The sequence below is a fragment of the Monodon monoceros genome, unplaced genomic scaffold (genome assembly GCF_005190385.1).
Source record: "Monodon monoceros isolate NGI ecotype Baffin Bay Population unplaced genomic scaffold, NGI_Narwhal_1 Super_Scaffold_19, whole genome shotgun sequence".
NCBI lineage: Eukaryota > Metazoa > Chordata > Mammalia > Artiodactyla > Monodontidae > Monodon > Monodon monoceros.
Window position 1 is genome coordinate 29,201,302 of NW_021703775.1, and position 21,492 is coordinate 29,222,793.

Below are 21,492 nucleotides of genomic sequence, written 5' to 3' on the forward strand. Positions count from 1 at the left end.
GCCTTGATCTCACTGCCCTGGGCCATTCCTGTCTGGGTAGTGACGGGGCAAGCCCTCCTGGCTAGGTGACAGCAAGACAGCTGTCACTGATAGATCTGGAGTCAAGGCCTAGGTCTCTCCCACATGGGGTGAGCTGGTCCCAACCCAGACTCTGTGGCTCAGGAGGGACCCGGGCCCGGGAGACTGCTCTGGCCACCCCTGGCAGAAGCAACTTGGGCAGAAATGTCCCAGGGTCCCTCCTCAGCTCTGCTGCCCAGAGATTCAGGGGCTCTAGTAACATTCCTGGGGCAGTGCCAAGAGAGAGGGGCTGGGGTGGGGATCGTGAAATGTCACCAGGCTCCAACAGGGAAGTACAGCAACAGGCTTGTTTCCAGGCTCGTGTCAGCCACGAGACCCCTCCCAGCCCCAGACACTGGATGTATAGGTTACATATACCTTAGGGTTAGAATGAGTGGCAACAGCCCTCCATGCTATCCCAAGGGAAACAACCATCAGTGTCTGTAGGTACTTAATGTCTTAGTGCTTTCTTTTCTGCCCTTCTCTTGGGTTCTCTGGTTCCTTTTTTGTGCTAACTCTGCAGACCGTTCATTCCTGCCCACAGAGGGAGGCCGGAGCGTTCATGGTCCTGATGCTTTAGGACTCTGGGTTTTGGGTTCACTGAGAGGATGAGTTTGCCACGACTAGAGAATGTTAGTCCTCAGAAAAAGATTGGAAGCCACGGAGGTGCATGATTTATTCTTCCATTCCTTCCGTGGGTCCATTGCAGCCCACGCACAGTCCCAGCTTTTCGGCTGGCAATTCCTGATGGATGACCCCGTCCCTAGCCCTCCCAGCCCTGGCTAGCCTGAAGTGGTGGCTTTGGCCCAGTCCTGACAGCGGTTCTGAGGCTGCTCCCGCATTTCTGGAGTTACCCAACTGCTGCTTTATGGAGCAAGCAGCCGGTGGGGGACCGGTCCCCTCTAGCAGCTGGAGCCAGGTACCTGCCTGCCAGGTTACCCTGCCAACCCAGAGCAGAGCAGCCGAATGGGGCTGGTCCTCTGGGGTGGCCAACAGGTCCTCTCACAGGTGGCCAGCTCCTGCCCCAAAGGCCACCACCCTGCAAAGCCCTCAGCCCCCTGCTGTGTCTCTCCCTCCGGAGGCCCCATGGGAAGGCTGGGTTAGAGCCCAGAGCTGCCCAGCAGGCCCCTCGGGCAGACGCTGCACCAGCTGGGCACCCCCCTGCCAGGCTCCTGCCAAGACCATGTTCTCTGCACCTTTGCAGCTGCTGCCAGGTCCGAAAACACTGTGAATGGTGCCGGGCCCTCATCTGCCGGCACGAGAAGCCCAGTGCCCTCCTGAAGGGAAGGACTGCTTGCTGCCACTCAGAAACAGGTAAGAGGGCTGCCTCAAGGAAAGGCCTTTTTCCCTCGGGAGACACTATTGGGTAGAGAAGAGGACCACCTTCTCCAGGTCAGGGCAGAAGTTCTTGGAGGATGAAGCAGAAAGAAGGGAGAAAAAGAAGAGGCTATCCATCCTACCGAGTCAGGTTTAGTTTATTCTAATGTGTGTTTTACTCAGAAGGGAGCTCTTTTATCCTTACTGGTGACTGTGTGACCTTTAACAAGAAACTTAACCTCTCTGAGCCTTAGTTTTCTTGTTAAAAAGATGTTGTGCAAATTGAATAAGTACTGATATAAAGTACCTAGTGTGTCACAGACTGTAGACATTCAACAGATGTTCATTCTCTTTCCCTTGAGAAATCATCTCCCCTTTCCCATCTGTGAAATGAGAGATTTGGCCTATAGAAGGTCTTGAAGGACTCTAAACTCTTAGAATCCTGTGATCTTCATTCAGTTTACCATTGTTGCTTGAATATTTTCTCCAACATCCACAAAAAAGATTGGACATCTGGATATGAGGCCAAACTCACTTCTCAGGAACCCTCATCCGAGCATCCCTTGCTCAGGGCTCCTTGAGTCAAATAGCAAAAATATCCAGACAGGCTCTGAAAAGTCTCACATGAACAAGTTTCTGGAACACTGGGTTGACCCACAAAGCCTGTCAGAAACTTAGAATTCCTTTTTAGGAAGTAGTGGATCAGGAGACAATCACCCCATACTCGTCCACCTGGGGGTGTCCTTCTCTAGTAAACAGCATTCCAGACGAGATCAGGCGCGTTCCGAGTGGTATGGCCATAGCACAGTCAGCATTCCAGAAGCTCACGGTTGCATGGAGAAGACAGGAAGAAAAGCGCCTGGGAAGCTGGAACGCTGCGGTGTTCATTAGGCCTCCTGGTGATCTGACCTGGAGGGAACTGAAGGCCCTGGAGCGCCGTTCACTTGGTCTTCATTTCAAGAGCCATAGTAATTGTGCATGAGCAGCCCTTTTGATTTAGGAAGGTGCTGATTCATTAATCCTCACGATAGCCTTAAGGAGGAGGGTGTGGATAAACTGAATCTGCTAAAGGCCTGCGTGGGTGCCTCCCTGAGTCCCTGGGGGAGCTAGGATGAGACCCAAATCCTCTGAAGGCCCCACTCACATCTCCTTCACTACCTCAGGGGACCATCCATTGAGCTAATGAAGATAAATATTTTTGTTTTGTCTTTTAGCACCAATAGGAAAACTGCGTATGCCTTTTTAAGAAAATTTATAGTAGATTTTGTGCCATAGGTCTGCACCTTGGCAGAGTCATTTAGGATAGAGTAAATTTCTTGTTAATGTCACTTCTTCCCTACCCACATTTGAGAGAATGTTAGCTTTGAATCTGGGGATGGATCTGACCTTCCAGAGATGGCCACCAAGGCTGACGCCCCTCTCCTTGAGTTGACAGGTACCTTCCCACCTCCAGAGGAACTGTGGGAGGGACCAGATCAGGAAGATGTCCAGGCTGGGCTGGACTCAGGAGCTGCTGGGGAATGGGTACACGCTGCCTGCCCACGACAGGCACAGAGGATACCGTCAGGGCCCACCCATTGAGCAACAAGGGGGTCCATTCTTTTTTTTTTGCGGCACGCGGGCCTCTCACTGTTGTGGCCTCTCCTGCTGCGGAGCACAGGCTCCGGACGCACAGGCTCAGCGGCCATGGCTCACGGGCCCAGCCGCTCCGCGGCATGTGGGATCTTCCCGGACCGGGGCACGAAGCTGTGTCCCCCGCATCGGCAGGCGGACTCTCAACCACTGCACCACCTGGGAAGCCCAGGGGTCCGTTCTTATATAGCCTCGGGGGAAGCCATTCTGCTGCCAGAGCCCTGACCAGCTCATGAGCTGCCCACTAAGCCACCCCTGATGAGGGAGCTGGCCGCAGACGGGGTTGAATCACCTCCAGTTGAATGAAGGCCCTCATGACAGCACGCATCCCCATTCTCTTGTTTCCTTTGGCGCTGAAAGCACAGTTTCAGGAGCTTCTGCCCCTGAGGTTTAACCAGCAGAAGGTGGACTTGTCCGCCCAAAAGAGCCTGGTGACTTTGGCTGGTGCATCCCCAAGTTTCTGTCCCAAGCCAGTTTTCCCAGCCTGGCTGGGGTCTGGCCCGCAGAGCTTAACCTGTTTTTCCTTCCTTCCAGTGGTCTGAAGAGCCCAGAGGAGGAGTTCTTCCAAATGGCCTGCGGCAGCCTGAGAAACAAAGGAATTCTTGAGGACGGCACGGTGAGGGCTGCCTGGGACGGGCCAGCAGACCTTTCCTACTCTGCCTGCCCTCGCCTGTGTGGGCTTTTTGTCTTTTGTGGGCCTTCATTCAAAACTCTGTCCACAACTCTGTCTGCTTGGGATTATCCAGTGTGACCTGGAGAAGAAATAAGTGGACCACAGTCTAAAGACTGGTCAGAAATGAAGGGCACGGGGTGGACCTCCTGTTTACCTAATGAGCTGTGTGCGTTGGCATCTGTGTCCAGGTGTGTGTAGGTGTGTTCTGCCAGTCGCGGATGCCAGGCTGTGCTTTTTTTAATGGGCCCATCTCCCCACAACAGTCGCCATCCTGCCTGACACTGGAGATTCCTTTAGTTGTTACAGTTTTTTTCTTACCGCTTATGGGGGAAGAAGGTGGAAAAAGGCGTAACTGCTTTTTGCTACGTGAAGACACCAGTGTAAGAGGAGCCATGTCTGTCCTCTGTCCACAAAACCCTCAACCAGCCCGATATCTTCCACAGACACATGATGTTGAACACCTTCCCGAGCTGTTGCCCCCTTCAGAGATAACTTCTTATTTATTAGATGGATGATGGTGTTATTTTTAATCTCTTAAGTCAGTGTAAAAAGCGCAAAACCCTTTCAGACGTCTGCATTAATGATGTATGTATTGCTGGCCAAAAAGTTAGACTGATTAGAAATGTCCGGTCTCTTTGGAACAGCTAAAGCTTGGGAAAACCCACCAGGATAGATGGAGATGGACAGAGGATGGGAGCAAAGATTGGGGTTCAGAGGTCATGCCATTTAATACACAAAACTAGTAAACGCCCCAGGGTACAGTCCTGTTGAAAAGTTAGCAAATCTAGCAGTGGAGATCTGGCATCTTGTCAAGGAAGAGGAAGAATGCCTGTGTGTGCCTCTACATGGGGGAAACACAGACTACCCCGCTCTGTTATTAAACATGCTAACTGTCTAGTGGGCCCTCTGAGAATCTGTTTAGAAATAGAGCATTAACAGAGGGCCGCGGGCGTTTGGGGCTGCATCCGTGAAGGGGGACCAGTCACTTATTTTCCATGTTGCTACTCAGTTGATGTTTTATTTTGAAAGGGAGAAATTGAACTTTCCTATTTATTTTTAAGCATTAGGAGAAATATTCCAGTGACATATTTTTTCTTTTCCATGCAGGATGCCGTGTTTTGGTTTTTTTTTTTAACAAAAACTCTAACAAGCCATCTCCACCGTGTGGGTCTCACTTTTCCCTCAGGGAAGGAGAAATTGTTCTCCTGGGTGCTTTCCAACCCAGTGGGTCTGCCTGTGGGAAATTCTAGTTCCCTCCAACTGCACAGTGGGAGCTCATCCCTAGGAATTGTCACTAAAATTTGGAAATGGGAAACAATGAAATAATATGTAGACTCCATATGTGAGGGAACTCTTATTCCCTAATATCTGAAAAATGGAAGATTTCTACCTATTAACCCTTCAGTGCCTGTAGCACCTCACATCGTGAAAGGGACCTTTAAAATATGTCAAGTTGGCTTGAAATTCCTACCAGGTCATTTTGTCCTCCTCGAATTCTTCTGCCCCAGTATGTCTACTTCAGTGAATTTTCTCTGTATTTCTTACAGTTGAGACAATTATATGACACGTGTCTTAACTCTGGCACTTTTATTGAATGATGCAGCACCCAAAGCGCCCGTAGCAGAAATGGGGTCCGTTCGCCAGCAGTGTATCTGACCACAGCTCCCGGGTTTTACTCATAAAAGAAAATACGCCTAAGTTTGCATTCCTTAGGCTGGTCCTACAGCAGCAGATCTGTGGGCTGAGGCTTGACCATAGGAGACCAATGCAGTTGACACTGGTTTGTGGACCCCAGTTTGCACTCACTTTTCTCATCAGGCTCTACTGAAAGTCTGATCCCAGTTCGGAGAGACTAATGAAAGTGGAGTAGCATCACTTGTTTTTAACTTGAGATCACATTTTTACTTTAGGACAATCTTGACTCAGTCTTTTAGAGGCTATTTGAGGTCTGGTTGCCTTTAAAGTGTATGAACTGATGTTGAGAATGTCTCGTGGGGCTTTGTTCACCTACTGAGTGGAAGGATCAGTGTCCAGTCTTCAGGTGTCCAAGAGCCTTTGCAGAGGTGAGAATATAAGGATGGAAGCAGAGGGAACCTTCTTTGTTCCCTGTGGGGACCTCATATTTAGGGTCTGTGAATGCTCCAGTCCAGCAAGTCACAGCTGCCGGTGCCCCATTCCTTGTGCCTGTACAACCATGCAGTGAATGAGCTCAAATGTGTGCCATCCTAGAAGTGCCTCTCAAAACAGTCCTCTGTAAACCAGCAGGTCTGAAGGGAGTTGGAAGCAGAGGTGGGGTCAAGGCAGGCCTGGTTGGACCTTTGTCCATGCTCCAGGATAGGAGAACCTTGCTTCTTTAGTGATTTCTCTCTTAGAAATCAGATGGCCAACAAGCACTGGATTCCTATGCCATTAATGGCATTGGTACTTCTTTGGCATTGGTTAGCTGTAAAAACGCCCCCTTTTCAGGTTAAAAATCATCTCCTAATCCATCTCCATAGGTTCCCCATGTTTCCTTGCTTTTTAGAAAGCCAAGTTCATTACGATCAGGGAATCGTTCCCAAGATCTGACATGGTAAGCGACCACACACACCTGGAGGTGGGGAACACAGCCGTTTCCAATGTCTGTCTCAGGAGAAATGTAAAGCCCCCATTTAAAAAAAAAGGGAGGGGGTGCTTCCAAATCTTTTGTGGGGCCTAGATTTTCCCACTGCTCTACAGGCTGTGACTTCTTTAAGCATACTGGCGGGAAACGTCTTCTGCTAATGAAAGGAGAGACAGCGGCCAATCCTGATCTGGAAGACACATCTGGATACACATGTAACCAAGCAAGATATGAGTTTGCTATTGTGTGCCAGCAGAGAAGGGGGGCAGAATGTCCCCAGAGTCTATCTGCCATGAAAGGAGACGGCGGGATTGACATTCCCCCATCCATATTGATGAGGGAGGAGGTGTGCTTCCAGAGCTTCTTGGGAGCCTGGTCTGTGCAGGTGGAGAAAGTGTCTGGCATCTTCAGGTTTCCCGGGTCTGGGCTGCCTCGGTGCACAAGAACCGCTGGCTATGGCTACTCTTCCAGGCAGGTTTGGCAGGAACAGTGCTCAGGAGACCCCAACCCCTTAGTAGGATCTGGGCTTTGATTCCTGCCAACCTGCTCAGCTGAGGAGGGGGCAGGGGATGATTCAAAAGCCCAGGACCAAGGGGGACATCACAGAAACAAGATGAACACATGTTTGTTCTTAATGTTCTAACATAGGACCTGTTCTCTGGAGCCACTGATTTTACCAGGCTTTCTAAAAGATCTCACGGCAAACACACACATAGTACTGAACACAACCCCTCTTCCTAGTGTAATAATTTACTGAAGTGTTCAACTTCTCATTATCTTATTATAACAAACCTGATGCTTTTTTTTTTTAGAACTTGTTACTCTGACTTCTGTATATGTTGCACTGAAAAGGTTAATATTTAATGTTTTAATTTATTTTGTGTGGTAAGTTAATTTTGATTTCTGTAATGCATTAATGGGATTAGCAGTTCTTTTCCTTAATGTCTGAATTGTACTTATTTAAAGAGTAGTGAGCAATGTAAAATGCAGTTGTGTTTTTCAGTAATGTGTATTGTTGTTCAGTTGTACTGTACCTTGTTTGGAAGGATGAAGGAATGAACTCTTTTTTTTCCTAAATCAAGACTAGAGCTTTTCTTTCATGAGATTGGGAGATGGCTGAAGCACATTTAAGATTTTTCTCTGCAAATGTGAATGATGAGAAAAAACTAGATGCTCTTTTGCAAATGTGGGAATCCTAAAATTAACTTTAGTTGATCCCTGTCTGCTTGGAAAAACCAAATTCCCTGAAGTTCTTCTCAATATATGAGTATTTCATTTACTATGTGTCCAACAATACACTAACTAGTGTGAAAGAAAAGACGAAACATACAATCCCTGCCCCAAAGGAATCAAAATCTGGCTGAGACTGACTGACATGCAGAAAATAATTCCAGACTAATTCCAGCCAAAATACAAATAATGCCCGAAATTCTAAGGTAGAGAGTATGTGTTAACAGCTATGATTCTCCAAGTGTGGTCCCCAGACCAGCAGCATCAGCATCACCTGGGAACTTCTTAGGAACGCAAATTTTCAGGCCCCACCCCAAACCTATTAAACTCTCGAGATGCCCCATGCCCCCTCTACCTTCCAGATGATTCTGATACATGATCAGGTTCGAGAACCACTGTGCTATAGGACTCGGAGGACCCATCCAGGAGAAAGCCCCCATGAACTTGGAATCAGCCAGACCTTCCCTCATTTCTCCAGGTGACTTGCAGTTGCCAGCTTGAATCCATGGTCTGGATCATTAGCGCCCAACCTTTGGGGATGCTGTCGGCCCACACTTCAGACCCCTGTTTTGCCTGGCTGCTGTATGCCCTGACTCCTGCCTGGCCCGGCCTTGGGGTGTGACCTAGCCTTGCCTCCCCTCTAGCTGGGAGCTCCTTGCCCAGCAGCAGCCTGGAATTCTAGCCCCAGCGCTCTTTCCCCGTCTCCTGAAACTCCCTCTTCCACACTGGCCATCCACAGGACTTGCTCTGCAGGCCCTGAGCTTTCTGCCTCTGCCTTTCACCTCCAGAAACAGGAAGTGCCCATGGTCACACACCCCTGGGTTGAGCAATGCCTTTTCCACTAAGCTAGTGTCTCTCACCCCAGATCAATTGAATTCTAGAATCTGTAGTGGTGGAGCTTGAGCATCTTTTAAAAATCTCTCCCCGTGATTCTAATCCAATCCCTACTGCCCTCTGGAATATGCCAAGCCCCAGAGAGCACGTGGCACAGGAGAGGTTTCATGCCTGGAGCTGAGATACCCATCCAGGGCGTCCCACCCTAGTCCATGCTTAAGCATCCCTTAATATCCAGCAGATGTTAGCCCTGGGGAAACAGGGAGGCTTTGAAACTCCTTTCAAGTGGGATCATCTAAAGCAAAGAAGTGAGATAACACCTGTGGGAACAGGGCCCCCTGAGGAGTACCATGTGGCTGATGCTTGAGGGTATGCACAACTGGGCAATGGCTTTTCAGGAACCAAATTTTGCAATTGGGAATGAAAATGTGACATTGATACTGAAAAGTAAACAGGAGAGGAAAAAAATCCTCTCTCCAGGGACATTTACCTCAATGGAAGCTTCAGGCCCTGATGTGCAACTGAACAGGTGCCCTAGGACAGGAGGAGCCCCTGCTGCCATGAAGTCCTCCAGGGCAAGTCCAAGTCTGGCAGGGGAGCCCCCCTCAGGGGGGTCAGGGGAGTGGAGTTGAGAACTGGGCAAGGGAACAGCTCCACTCCCTGGGCTGGTCTGCCCTGCCTGTTCCAGGGAAGGATTCCTCGGGTCTAGAAATGTGACATCTCAGAAGAACTGTGCTGTAAAGAGCTGGCATCATTTAAACCTTGTCCCACCAGGGCAGAGCATGCAGCGGCACCCTCCCCTGCAGCATGGCGCTCCCACCTGCCTTTGTAGAAGAAGCCCCCCAAACAGAGCACAGGGGCTCCGGGTCCCCGTGGTGGAAGGAGGCCTGGAGGTGAAGACCTGGGCTTGGCTGCAGCCCTGCTTTTGGCTGTGTCACCCTAGGGCGGTACTAATTCTTTCTGAACCTCCAGTCCCTGCCTATTTAGCTCCTGCCCGTTTAGCTCATGGAGCTGTTGAGGTAAAACTTATAAACTCCCACTTGCTCAGCCTGATTCTTGGAATAAAAAAATCTAGCGCTGGGGGCTTCCCTGGTGGCACAGTGGTTGAGAGTCCGCCTGCCGATGCAGGGGACACGGGTTCGTGCCCCGGTCCGGGAAGATCCCACGTGCCGCGGAGCGGCTGGGCCCGTGAGCCATGGCCGCTGAACCTGCGTGTCCGGAGCCTGTGCTCCGCACCGGGAGAGGCCACAGCGGTGAGAGGCCAGTGTACCGCAAAAAAAAAAAAAGAAAAAATCTAGTGCTGTCCTAAATGCCGTTGACACGTTGCCCAACTCAAGGGAGGCCTCACTCCTCCATCCTCCAGCGACATTCAATCCAAGGTGAAAAAAGGCATGAGGAGGGGAGATTGTATGAGAACTATTTCCAGAGAGCCAGTGGCAAAAGGGGCCACATCCAGAGGGTCATGGTGCCAGGACACCACCTTTAGAAGTGGTTAAGGACCTAGAGGGGTGAGGAAAACTCTCCTTGGATGTAGGAAGGTGTTCATTGTGGCCTCAAGTTGCAGGGCCAGAGACAAAGAGGTTGACCTCAGCTCATCAGAGGGTCTTTCTCATCATCAGAGCCACCTCCTGTTCCAGAGCCACCTACTGTTCTCCCTAACACCAAAGTGATCCAGCAGAGACTGGGTGGCCACCAGGGACACAGTGGGTGCCTGGTGAACTAGAACAAGAGCCAGAAGACCTTGGGGCCAGTCTTCCTCTAAGTATCCTGACCACCGTCTCCTGTCCATGAGTCCATGGGCTACCCCAGCCCTCCAAACCTCCACCTACCACAGCACCCTTCCGCAATAGTCTTTCTGAGCCCAGACTCCAGCCTCTGTCCTCCCCTTGTCCTGCTGTGGGTCTTATGGTCTCCCAGAGCTTCTCGGTGATGGAGGGGCATTTCAGGCCCTGCCCAGCCCCCTTCCCTCCCACCTGCTGTCTTTAGAGCCCCTGTGGCTTAACCATACTCAGGAGGGCCCCTATACAGGGACCACAGATCCAGTAACTCTCATGAGAGGGCCTTCTCTGGCTCCCTCTCTATCCCCACGTGCCGAGATGTACTAGTGCCCTCCCAGATCCACTCTCCACCGTCCTCTGCCCAGTGCCCCACTATGGACAGCCTCTGTAGGGCTCTCTTGCCCAATGGCTTCTGGTTCAGCTAGTGGGAGGCCCTGGAGGAGAGCGGGGTCGTTTGTTTGTTTGTTTTTATGGTGCAATTCTTTTCTGTTTTTTTTTTTTTTTTTCGGTGTGTGGACCTCTCACCGCTGTGGCCTCTCCCGTTGCGGAGCACAGGCTCTGGATGTGCAGGCCCAGCAGCCATGGCTCACGGGCCCAGCCGCTCTGCGGCATGTGGGATCTTCCCAGACCGGGGCACGAACCCGTGTCCCCTGCATCGGCAGGCGGACTCTCAACCACTGCGCCACCAGGGAAGCCCTCTTTTCTGTTTTTTAAATTTACCTATATTTGATTTCCAATATTATATTAGTGACAGGTGTACAGCATAGTGACTCAATATTTTATAGATTATATGAAATTTTATAAAGTCATTATACTCCGTTTAAAATGACTACAAGATAATGGCTATATTTCCCTGTGCTGTACAATAAATTCTTGTTACTTCTCTGAGACGGAGGTATTTTAACCCCCCTCCCTTCCTGCTCTAGTGCTGTGTCTCCAATAATTACACCCCAGCACTAGGCTCTCAGGGCCCCTCCTCCTTCCAGCTCTCACCACACTTCATTTACGCCACTCCCTCCCCTTGTCCCTTCTGCTCTGGGGTGGTAATGGCTCCCCACAGTTGCCAGATTTAACTCTGCCAATCTTGCCCCCCCCAACCTCCACCTTGCCCTTTAATTTCCAGGGATGCTTAACCGGAGGCTAAAAATTCAAATGCCATCAGGAGTGAAGCTGTTAACGGGAATTAGTGCAACTGCTGGATGGGAGCGTAAATGCCCACGAGTAGTTTGCATCTGGCATGGGAGGTGGACATTGGGATAAACTGGGGTGCACAGACCTCTTCTGAAGGGGGCGATCATGTCTCAGTTCCAGCCCATAATTGACATCCAACAAGGTTGGCCCGATTTTCCATTTTTTCAAGAGAAGCAGAAAATCTGGACTTTTTCATGAAATATCTCCATTTCTAAATGTGACTCAAATTCATAAACCACTCTGTGGCCACACCGAAATCTGTCTGCAGGTCACCATCCGTTGGCAGCCTTCACTCTCAAGCTGTTCACTTGTCTCCACCTCTGCCAGGCCCTTTCACGCCTCTCTGCCTTCACAGTTCTCTTTACTAAGAATGGCTTTTTCTGCTTCTTGGCCTGAGCAAACTTCTGGTCCTTCAAGAAGGGACTCACACCTCACTTTCTCTCTGGAGCCTTCTTGGAGCCCCCATACAGAGCCTTCCCAACGCACCCAGAACACTTTGTACATCCTTATGTTAAGACACTCATCTCACTGGCTGACACTGTTGACAAACTCCTCCACAAGTTGCCCTGTGCCCAGGATCATCTTGTGCCCCAGGTCATGAGCTTCTCAAGGTCAAAAACCTCTGTCCTATGCATCTTTGTAGCCCCAGCATTTAGCCTGATGGCTCTAGGATGCAAGGTGATACAATAACTGTTGAACAAAATTCTCAGATATACGGGGCTTTGGTTGGACCAATGTCTGTCTCTGGAGGCAGGAGAGCAATGTCATGTGGGATCACTGGGTCCTGTGGAGCTGCGTTATCTGGACTTGGTGTTGGATGCTATGGTTGGACACCTCACAGGTCAAATAGGAAACCAGGGAGAGTCCCAAAGACCTATCATGAGAGCTTTGCTTCTAGGCAAAAACACATTACATTTTCTGACCAGTATCTTACCAAGAACTTTGTCACAGCCTAGGTGAATTTAACAGGAATATTTTTCCCTTTTCCCCCCCAGATTTATTGAGAAAGAAATGACGTATAACATTGTGTAAGTTTAAGGTGTACAGTGCAATGATTTGATGCATGTATCTATTGCAAAATGACTACCACAGTAGAGAAGTCAACACTTCCACTCCCTCACATAGTTAGCATTTTTGTGTGTGTAGTGAGGACACTCAATATCTAATCTCTTAGCAACTTTCAAGTGTATAACACATATTTTTAACTATAGTCACAATGCTGTACATTGTATCCCCAGAACGTACTCATCTTACAACTGGAAGTTTGTACCCTTTGACAAACTTCTCCCCATTTCTCCCACCCCCGCACCAGCTCCTGGCAACCACTATTCTACTCTGTTTCTCTGAGTTCAGCTTTTTTTAGATTCCACATGTAAGTGAAGCCTTACAGTATTTGTCTTTCCCTGTCTGACTTATTTCACTTTGCATAATGCTCTCAAGGCTCATCCATGTTGTCACAAATGGCAGGATTTCCTTCTTTCTCGTGGCTGGGCAACATTCCATTGTGTATATATGGCACACCTTTATCCATTCATTCACTGGTGGACACTTAGTTTGTCTCCATATCTCAACTATTTTGACTAATGCTGCAATGCACAAGGAAGTGCAGATATCTCTTTGAGAACCAGATTCCATTTTCTTTGGTTATATACCAAGAAGTGGGATTGCTGAACCATATTGTGTTCTGTTTTTAATTTTTTTTAGAAACCTCCATACTGTTTTCCATAATGGCTGCACCAATTTACATTCACTCCAGCAGTGCACAGGAGTTCCCTTTACTTCACGTCCTCGCCAGCACCTGGTTTTGGCTCTAGCCCTTCCATGTCCAGCCCCACCTCCTACCAAGGTAATAGCTCCCAGCACACTCTGAGGAAAGATGACTGGTGTTCATGTCAGATCCAGCTCTCCCACCAAAGCCACTGTGCACACGCAGACTGTATAAGGACGCTCCCACACAAGGACACCCCTTTAAGACCACAATAGGTAACCATTTCACCTAATTTCATAGAGACAGAGAAAGTTAAGCAAAATGAGAAGACAGAGGAATTTGTTTCAGTTGAAAGGGCAAGAGAAAAACCCTGAAAAAAACAACTAATGAAACAGAATTCTTAAGACAGCAAGAGAAAAACAAAAAGCTATATACAAGGGAACCCCAAAAGGCTGATTTTTCCTTTTCTGCAAAAGGAAGTGGCATGTCTTAAGAATTCTCTCTTTAACTTTTATCATTTTAATTATGTCATGTTTTCGTGTGGGCCTGTTTGGGTTCATTTCGTTTGGGACCTTTTGTGCCTCCTGTACCTGGATATCTGTTTCCTTCTTCAGGTTTGGAAAGTTTTCAGCCATAATTTTATCAAATGTCAATATCAGTGTCTAGGTTGCTGGTCTTTTCAGCACCCAGTACAAGAGCACCTAAATATACTGGGTGGGCCAAAAAGTGCCTTCGGTTTTCTAAGTAAAAATAAAAGACAGATTTTTCATTTTCACCAAGAACTTTATTCAACAACGTTTTCACCCTCTTGTTCCACTACCTTCTGCCATTTTTCAGGCAACTTCCTAATTCCATCTTCCCAAAACTTTTTATCTTTTTGAGCAAAGAACTGTTCCAGGCGCCTTTTACAGTCTTCCATTAATAGAATTTTGTAAAGACTGAAATAAATGGAAATCTGAAGGTGCAATATCTGGTGAATACAGAAGATGAATCAGAACTTCCCAGCCAAGCTGTAACAGTTTTTGCCTGGCCATCAAACAAACACGTGGTCTTGCGTTATCCTGATGGAAGCTTATGCGTTTTCTATTGACTAATTCCGGACACTTTTCGTCGAACGCTGCTTTCAGTTGGTCTAATTGGGAGCAGTACTTGTTGGAATTAATCGTTTGGTTTTCTGGAAGGAGCTCATAATAGAGGACTCCCTTCCAATCCCACCATATACACAACATCACCTTTGGATGAAGACCGGCCTTTGGTGTGGTTGGTGGTGGTTCATTTCCCTTGCCCCACGATCTCTTCTGTTCCACATTGTGGTACGGTATCCACTTTTCATCGCCCATCATAATTTGTTTTAAAAACAGAACATTTTCATTACGTTTCAGCAGAGAATTGCATGCAGAAATACGGTCAAGAAGGTTTCTTTCACTTAACTTATGTGGAACCCAAACATCAAAGCGATGGATATAACCAAGCTGGTGCAAATGATTTTCAACGCTTGATTTGGATATTTTGAGTATGTCGGCTATCTCCCACGTGGTAGAACGTTGATTTGTTCTCAATTATTGTTTCTCTTTGATCACTGTCAACTTCAGCTGGTCTACCCGACCATGGAGCATCATCCAGAGAGAAATCTCCAGCATAAAACTTTGCAAACCACTTTTGACATGTTCAATCCATCACAACTCCTTCTCCATACACTGCACAAAACTGTGTGTGCATTTCAGTTGCATTTTTACCTTTCTTGAAATAATAAAGCATAATATGTGAAAAATGTTGCTTTTTTCTTCCATCTACATTATTAAAGTGGCTACACAAAAATTCACCAATTTTGATGTCTTTTTTTAAATGCATGCTGATATGACAGCTGTCACATACAATCTAACAAAAAAAGACAACTAAGTGCTACTAGAGCCATCTTATGGAAAAAAAGAACGAAATTTTGGCCCACCCAATACAAGTCTCAAGACTGTATCAGGAAGATATTGACAGTCTGAACAGGCTGATCACAAGTAATGAAATTAAATTTGTAATTTAAAAAAGACTCCCAGCAAACAAAAGTCCATGACCATACTGCTTCAAGGGGGAATTCTACCAAACATACCAAGAATTGTTAGTACCTGTCCTTCTCAAACTATTCCACAAAACTGAAGAGGATGAAACACTCCCAAATTCATTCTAAGAGGCCACCATTACCCTGATACCAAAACCAGACAAGGACACTACAAAAAAGGAAAATTACAGGACATTATGTCTGATGAATATAGATGCAAAAATCCTCAACAAAATATTAGCAAATCAAATTCAGCAATATATAAAAAGGATCATATACCATGATCAAGTGGAATTTATTCCAGGGATGCAAAGATGGTTCAATATTTGCAAATCAATCACCGTGATACACCCCTTTAACAAAAGGAAGGATAAAAATCACATGATCATCCTAACAGATGCAGAAAAAGCATTTGACAAAACTCAACATCCATTCACAATAAACACTCTCCTTAAAGTTGGTATAGAGGGAATATATTTCAACATAGTAAATGCCATTTATGACAAGTCCACAGCTAACATCATACTCAATGGTGAAAAACTGAAAGCCTTCCCTTTAAAATCATGGACAAGGGTGCCCACTCTAGCCACTTATATTTAACATAGTATTAGAGGTTCTAGCCACAGCAATCAGATAAGAAAAAGAAATAAAAGGCATACAAATTGGAAGGGATGAAGTAAAAATGCCACTATTTGCAGACGACATGATAAAAAGAAATAAAAGGCATACAAATTGGAAGGGATGAAGTAAAAATGCCACTATTTGCAGACGACATGATACTATACATAGAAAACTCTAAAATCTCCAAACCAAAAAAAAAAAAAAAATCTATTAGAACTTATAAATGAATTCATTAAAGTTGCAGGATACAAGATTAATATACAGAAATCTGTTGCTTTTCTATACACTAATAATGAACTATCAGAAAGAGAAAGCAAGAAAACAATCCCATTTAAAATAGCATCAAAAAGAATAAAATATCTAAGAATAAACTTAACTAAGGAGGTGAAAGATCTATACTCTGAAAACTACAAAAACTGACAAAGGAAATTGAAGATGGTACAAAGAAATGGAAAGATATCCCATGTTCTTGGAGTGGAAGAATTAATATTGTTAAAATGGTCACACTACCCAAAGCAATCTACAGATTTAATGCAATCCCTATCAAAATACCCAGGACATTTTTCACAGAACCAGAGCAAATTATCCTAAAATTTGTATGGAATCACAAAAGAACTCTAATTGCCAAAGCAATCTTGAGAAAAAGAACAAAGACTGGAGGTTATACCTCCCAAACTTCACACTATACTGCAAAGCTACAGTAATCAAGAGAGCATAGTACTGGCACAAAAACAGATATATAGATCAATGAAACAGAATAGAGAGTTCAGAAATAAACCAATGCCCTTATGGTCAATTAATCTACAACAAAGGAGGCAAGAATATACTGTACAGAAAAGACAGTCTCTTCAATACGTGGTGCTGGGAATACTGGACAGCTACATGTAAAGAATGAAATTAGAACATTTTCTCATAACATACACACAAAAAAAACTCAAAATGGATTAAGGACCTAAACGTAAGATCTGAAACCATAAAACTCCTAAAAGAGAACGTAGGTGGAACACTCTGACATAAATCGCAGCAATATTTTTTTGAACCTGCCTCCTAAGGCAAAAGAAACAAAAGCAAAAATAAATGAAAGGGACGTAATTAAACTTCAAAGCTTTTGCATAACAAAGAAAACCATTGACAAAATGAAAAGACAACCTACTAAATGGGAGAAAATACTTGCAAATGATATGACTGATAAGGGGTTAATACCGAAAATACATAAATAGCTCATACAGCACAATACTTAAAAAAACAAACAACCTGATTAAAAAATGGGCAGTAGATCTGAATACTTTTTTTTTTTTTTTGCGGTACGTGGGCCTCTCACTGTCGTGGCCTCTCCAGTTGCAGAGCACAGGCTCCAGACGCGCAGGCTCAGCGGCCATGGCTCACGGGCCCAGCCGCTCCACGGCACATGGGATCTTCCCGGATCAGGGCACGAACCCGTGTCCCCTGCATCGGCAGGCGGACTCTCAACCACTGCGCCACCAGGGAAGCCCCCTGAATATTTTTCTAAAGAAGATACACAGATGACTAACAGGCAAATGAAAAAATGCTCAACATCACTAATCATCTGAGAAATGCAATTCAAAGCCACAATATCACCTCACACTTGTCAAAATGGTTACGTCAAAAAACCTACAAATGGGCTTCCCTGGTGGCGCAGTGGTTGAGAGTCCGCCTGCCAATGCAGGGGACACGGGTTCGTGCCCCGGTCCGGGAGGATCCCACATGCCGCGGAGCGGCTGGGCCCGTGAGCCATGGCCGCTGAGCCTGCGCGTCCGGAGCCTGTGCTCCGCAACGGGAGAGGCCACAATGGTGAGAGGCCCGCGTACCGCAAAAAAAAAAAAAAAAAAAAAAAAGTATCACAACCAATAGATCTGTGGGGAACAAAATTTGCCACCCCAAAATATCTCTGGCATGCAGATTATTTCAAGCTGAAGACACTTAAGGCCCAAAAAACTCAGGAAGAAACTTTGACCTTCCCACTAACTGCCTAAAAAATGTAGATAGAGGACCTGTTCCAGGATGGGAGCCATCACCATAGATAACTATAGTTTGAGCTAGGTGTGTAGACAGGGAGGAATCTAGCAAAGCCTATTTGTTAAAATTCTGTGTCCCAATTTCTCTGCGTGACCCCATCAATCATTTCTTTCACCAAACATTTACTTTTTCATCTCCATGTGAATTGGCCTTCTTCCCTTTGGAAGCCCTAAACCACTATCCCAACATCCTCTTTCGTCTTTAGCTGAATAGTATGTATAGTGAGGGCTTCAGCCATTTTGGAGAGTTATTCAGTTTTCCTGGTCTCTCCCATGTATACATGTTATTAAACTTTGTGTGACTTTCTCTTGTTCGTCTGTCTCATGTCAATTTAATTCTGAGAACCTAGAAGAGTAGAGGAAAATTTCTTCCTCCCCGACACGGCATATCCAGGACTACAAGGATATAAGGGGCAGCTAAGAAAATACACTGTAGTAAGTCAAATGAGAAAAACCTTACATTTGGGTCAATATTTTCCTAAAAGCATTTGATAAAGTACAACCTCCATTTTCAACACAAAACATAAAATCAGTAGGAACAGAGACCACTTTCTTAACATGATTATCTTTTTCAAACCAAGAGCTACCATCATTCTTAATTGTAAAACACTAAATTATTCATTTTAAAATCATGAACTTCTCACCATTGTCATGGTTACTTAGCATTAGTTGGAAAGATCTGGCCAGTACAATAGACATGAAACAGAAATTAGAAATATAAATTTTTAAAAGAGGAAATATTATACTGATTTCATTGTACACTTAAAAAACCCTAGCAAAGCAACTGAAAAATCTACTGCAATTAATTTGAAGAGTTCAGTTTGTTGACCAAATGAAATATAATCTTTACAAAAATTGGTAACACTCCAGCTCTGAGCGTGTGTCATTTTCTTGGGAAGCTCTCCTTCACCCTTCCTGGGCAACCTGGAGGTGTTTTGTTTTGTTTGTTTGTAATATGCTCTCATGGGCCTCAGTTTCCTCATCATTACAATTAACATGTTAATGATATCCAACTCAGGGAGGTTTCATGAAGCTTAAATGAGTTCATGCATAAAAGCCCTTCACCCAAAGAGTGGCACATAGCAAATGCTCAATAAATAGTTATTGTATTAATTATTATTAGCAGTACAAATAATCTGCATTGCACATCAGTTTGTTTTGTTGGTTTCACCCTTATTGATCCCTGGGAAAGGTGTTACCTACACACAAAGCAAGATCTCACTCACGCAGGTGTGTTGTGAATGATCTTTGAAGCCGGTTCCCACTACCATGTCAAGTGTCTGTTAAGGGAACACAGTAGAGAGGAGGGGAGCTGGGCCAGACAGTGTTCATCATGCCAGCTGCCTGGGAAATGCATTCAGACCTGTGCCCGGCAACTCAGCCGTCATTGCACAAGGCACAGGAACACACCCTCGGGGAGATGCACGCAGTCACAAAGTAGGTATAGTGTGTCTGCCAGGACCCTCCTCCCCTAAATCAGAGGGCAGTGAGAGGTGACAGACACAAAGATGAGACTCAGAGGCCGTATGGCAACCTCATTCCCCAGGGACTCCTGCAGGCCGTCATCGCTCACACTCCTTCCAGCAGGCCCCAGGGCCACCTACTCCAGAGGGGACAGCTAGAAGACCTCGCTCGCGGACTGACTTAACTGTTGGAAACTGCTGCTCAGCAAGTATTTCTTTTAACAATTTTTTAAAATTGAAGCTTAGTTGCTTTACAATGTTGTGTTAGTTTCAGGTGTACAGCAAAGTGAATCAGTTATATGAGATATTGAATATAGTTCTCTGTGCTCTACAGTAGGTCCTTGTTGTTCATCTGTTTTATATATAGTAGTTAATCCCAAACTCCTAGTTTATCTCTCTCTCTGCACCCCCATCCCCTTTGGTAACCACAAATTTGTCCTCTATGTCTGTGTGTCTATTTCTGTCTTATAAATAAGTTCATTTGTATCATTTTTTTATATTCCACATATAAGTGATATCATTTGTCTTTCTCTCTTTGACTTACTTCATTTAATATGATAATCTCTAAATCCATCCATGTTGCTACAAATGGCATTATTTCATTCTTTTTTATGGCTGAATAATATTCCATTATATGTACAATGTGTGTATATATATATATATACACATAAATATATATATATATAGTGTGTATATATACACATAAATATATATATATATATATAGTGTGTGTATATATATGTATATATGGCACATCTTTATCCATTCACCTGTGGATGGACATTTAGGTTGCTTCCATATCTTGGCTATTGTAAATAGTGCTGCTATGAACACTGGGGTGCATGTATCTTAGAATTAGATACATGCCCAGGAGTGGGATTGCTGGGTCATATGGTAGCTCTATTTTTAGTTTTTTAAGGAACCTCCATAGTGGCTGTATCAATTTACATTCCCACCAACAGTGTAGGAGGGTTCCTTTTTCTCCACACCCTCTCCAGCATTTATTATTTGTAGACTTTTTAATGATGGCCATTCTGACTGGTGTGAGGTGATACCTCACTGTAGTTTTGATTTGCATTTCTGTCATAATTAGCAATATTGAGCATCTTTTCATTTGCCTATTGGCCATCTGTCAGCAAATACTTTGAATTGACCAGGCATGGATTTGCTGGTACCCTTTCTTTCACTCCTAGCCTGGCAATCTGAGAGTAACATTAGGATGAGGTGAATGTAAACACTTCCTACCCACTCCCAGAGCCCCTAAAGAAACCAGGAGGAGATGTGGCTTACACCCAGGAAGTTTATTTAATTAAAGTTTCATAAAAGGAATCCCACTTGAGCATTTAAGTTTCACTTAAAGATCTCCAGTGAGTGGTTAGCCTTGGTCCTCTCCCTAGATATCTCTGTCTGCCAGATTTTATCCCTTCCTATTACCCCCCATCTTGCCCCCAAGCATGGGATGCAGACAACCTACTGCAGTAACATGACAAGTGTCACATGTAGCGAACACAGCAACCAGCCAAGATTCAGGAAGGTGTTTTATTCTGACAGAATAAAAATATTTGGGGTTACACGAGACATGGCCTTGGTATTAGATTTACATTATTGCCATTCCAAAGTAAGTCTGTAGAGAGCTTTTAATGATGAGGGGGAAATGCTCACAATCTAAAGTCAGGAAAGGGGACTTCCCTGGTGGCGCAGTGTTAAGAATCCGTCAGCCAACGCAGGGAACACGGGTTCAATCCCTGGTCCAGGAAGATCCCACACGTTGCAGAGCAACTAAGCCTGTGCTCCACAACTACTGAGCCCGCATGCTGCAACTACTGAAGTCCGCGTGCCTAGAGCCTGTGCTCCACAACAGGAGAAGCCACTGCAAGGAGAAGCCTGCGCACCACAGCGAAGAGTAGCCCCCCTCCCGGCAACTAGAGAAAAGCCCGCACGCAGCAACGAAGACCCAACGCATCCAAAAATTAAAAAATAAAAAAAAAAACAAAGTCAGGAAAGAAGACTATAAGAGAAAAAAGAAAAGACTATAAGGGAAAAGATTAAAAATTAGTGTTTCTTTACATAGCAGGCTTGTGAGTGGTTTTCATTTTCTTCTTTAGTCATTTCTATATTTTCTATAATGTGCTTTTTAACCTCATTTTCATGTTTGTCACCTAGACAAGAATTCAACATCTGTCCCTCAAAAGCCCAAGCTCCTGTCTCCCTCTCTCTGAATCTTCACCCACACACTCTGCACTCCTAACCCCAAATGCCTCTGTCCCTAGGTTCTGCTTCCAGATGTTTGTGCCTAGAAG

General features: G+C 45.6%; 1 protein-coding gene across 3 annotated transcripts in view; it reads left to right on the forward strand.

The window, feature by feature from the left end:
• Positions 1-7,336, forward strand: part of TGFA (transforming growth factor alpha) — a 107,505-nt gene extending 100,169 nt beyond the window's left edge. For 2 of the 3 annotated variants that reach the window (XM_029232627.1, XM_029232626.1), the window contains exon 5: positions 1,262-1,427. In XM_029232627.1, coding sequence (XP_029088460.1) covers positions 1,262-1,427 — 166 coding nt within the window. Of the gene's footprint in view, positions 1-1,261; positions 1,428-3,540 lie in introns of those variants that run through there. The other variant, XM_029232628.1, reaches the window with a different exon arrangement.
• Positions 7,337-21,492: the final 14,156 nt, after the last annotated feature.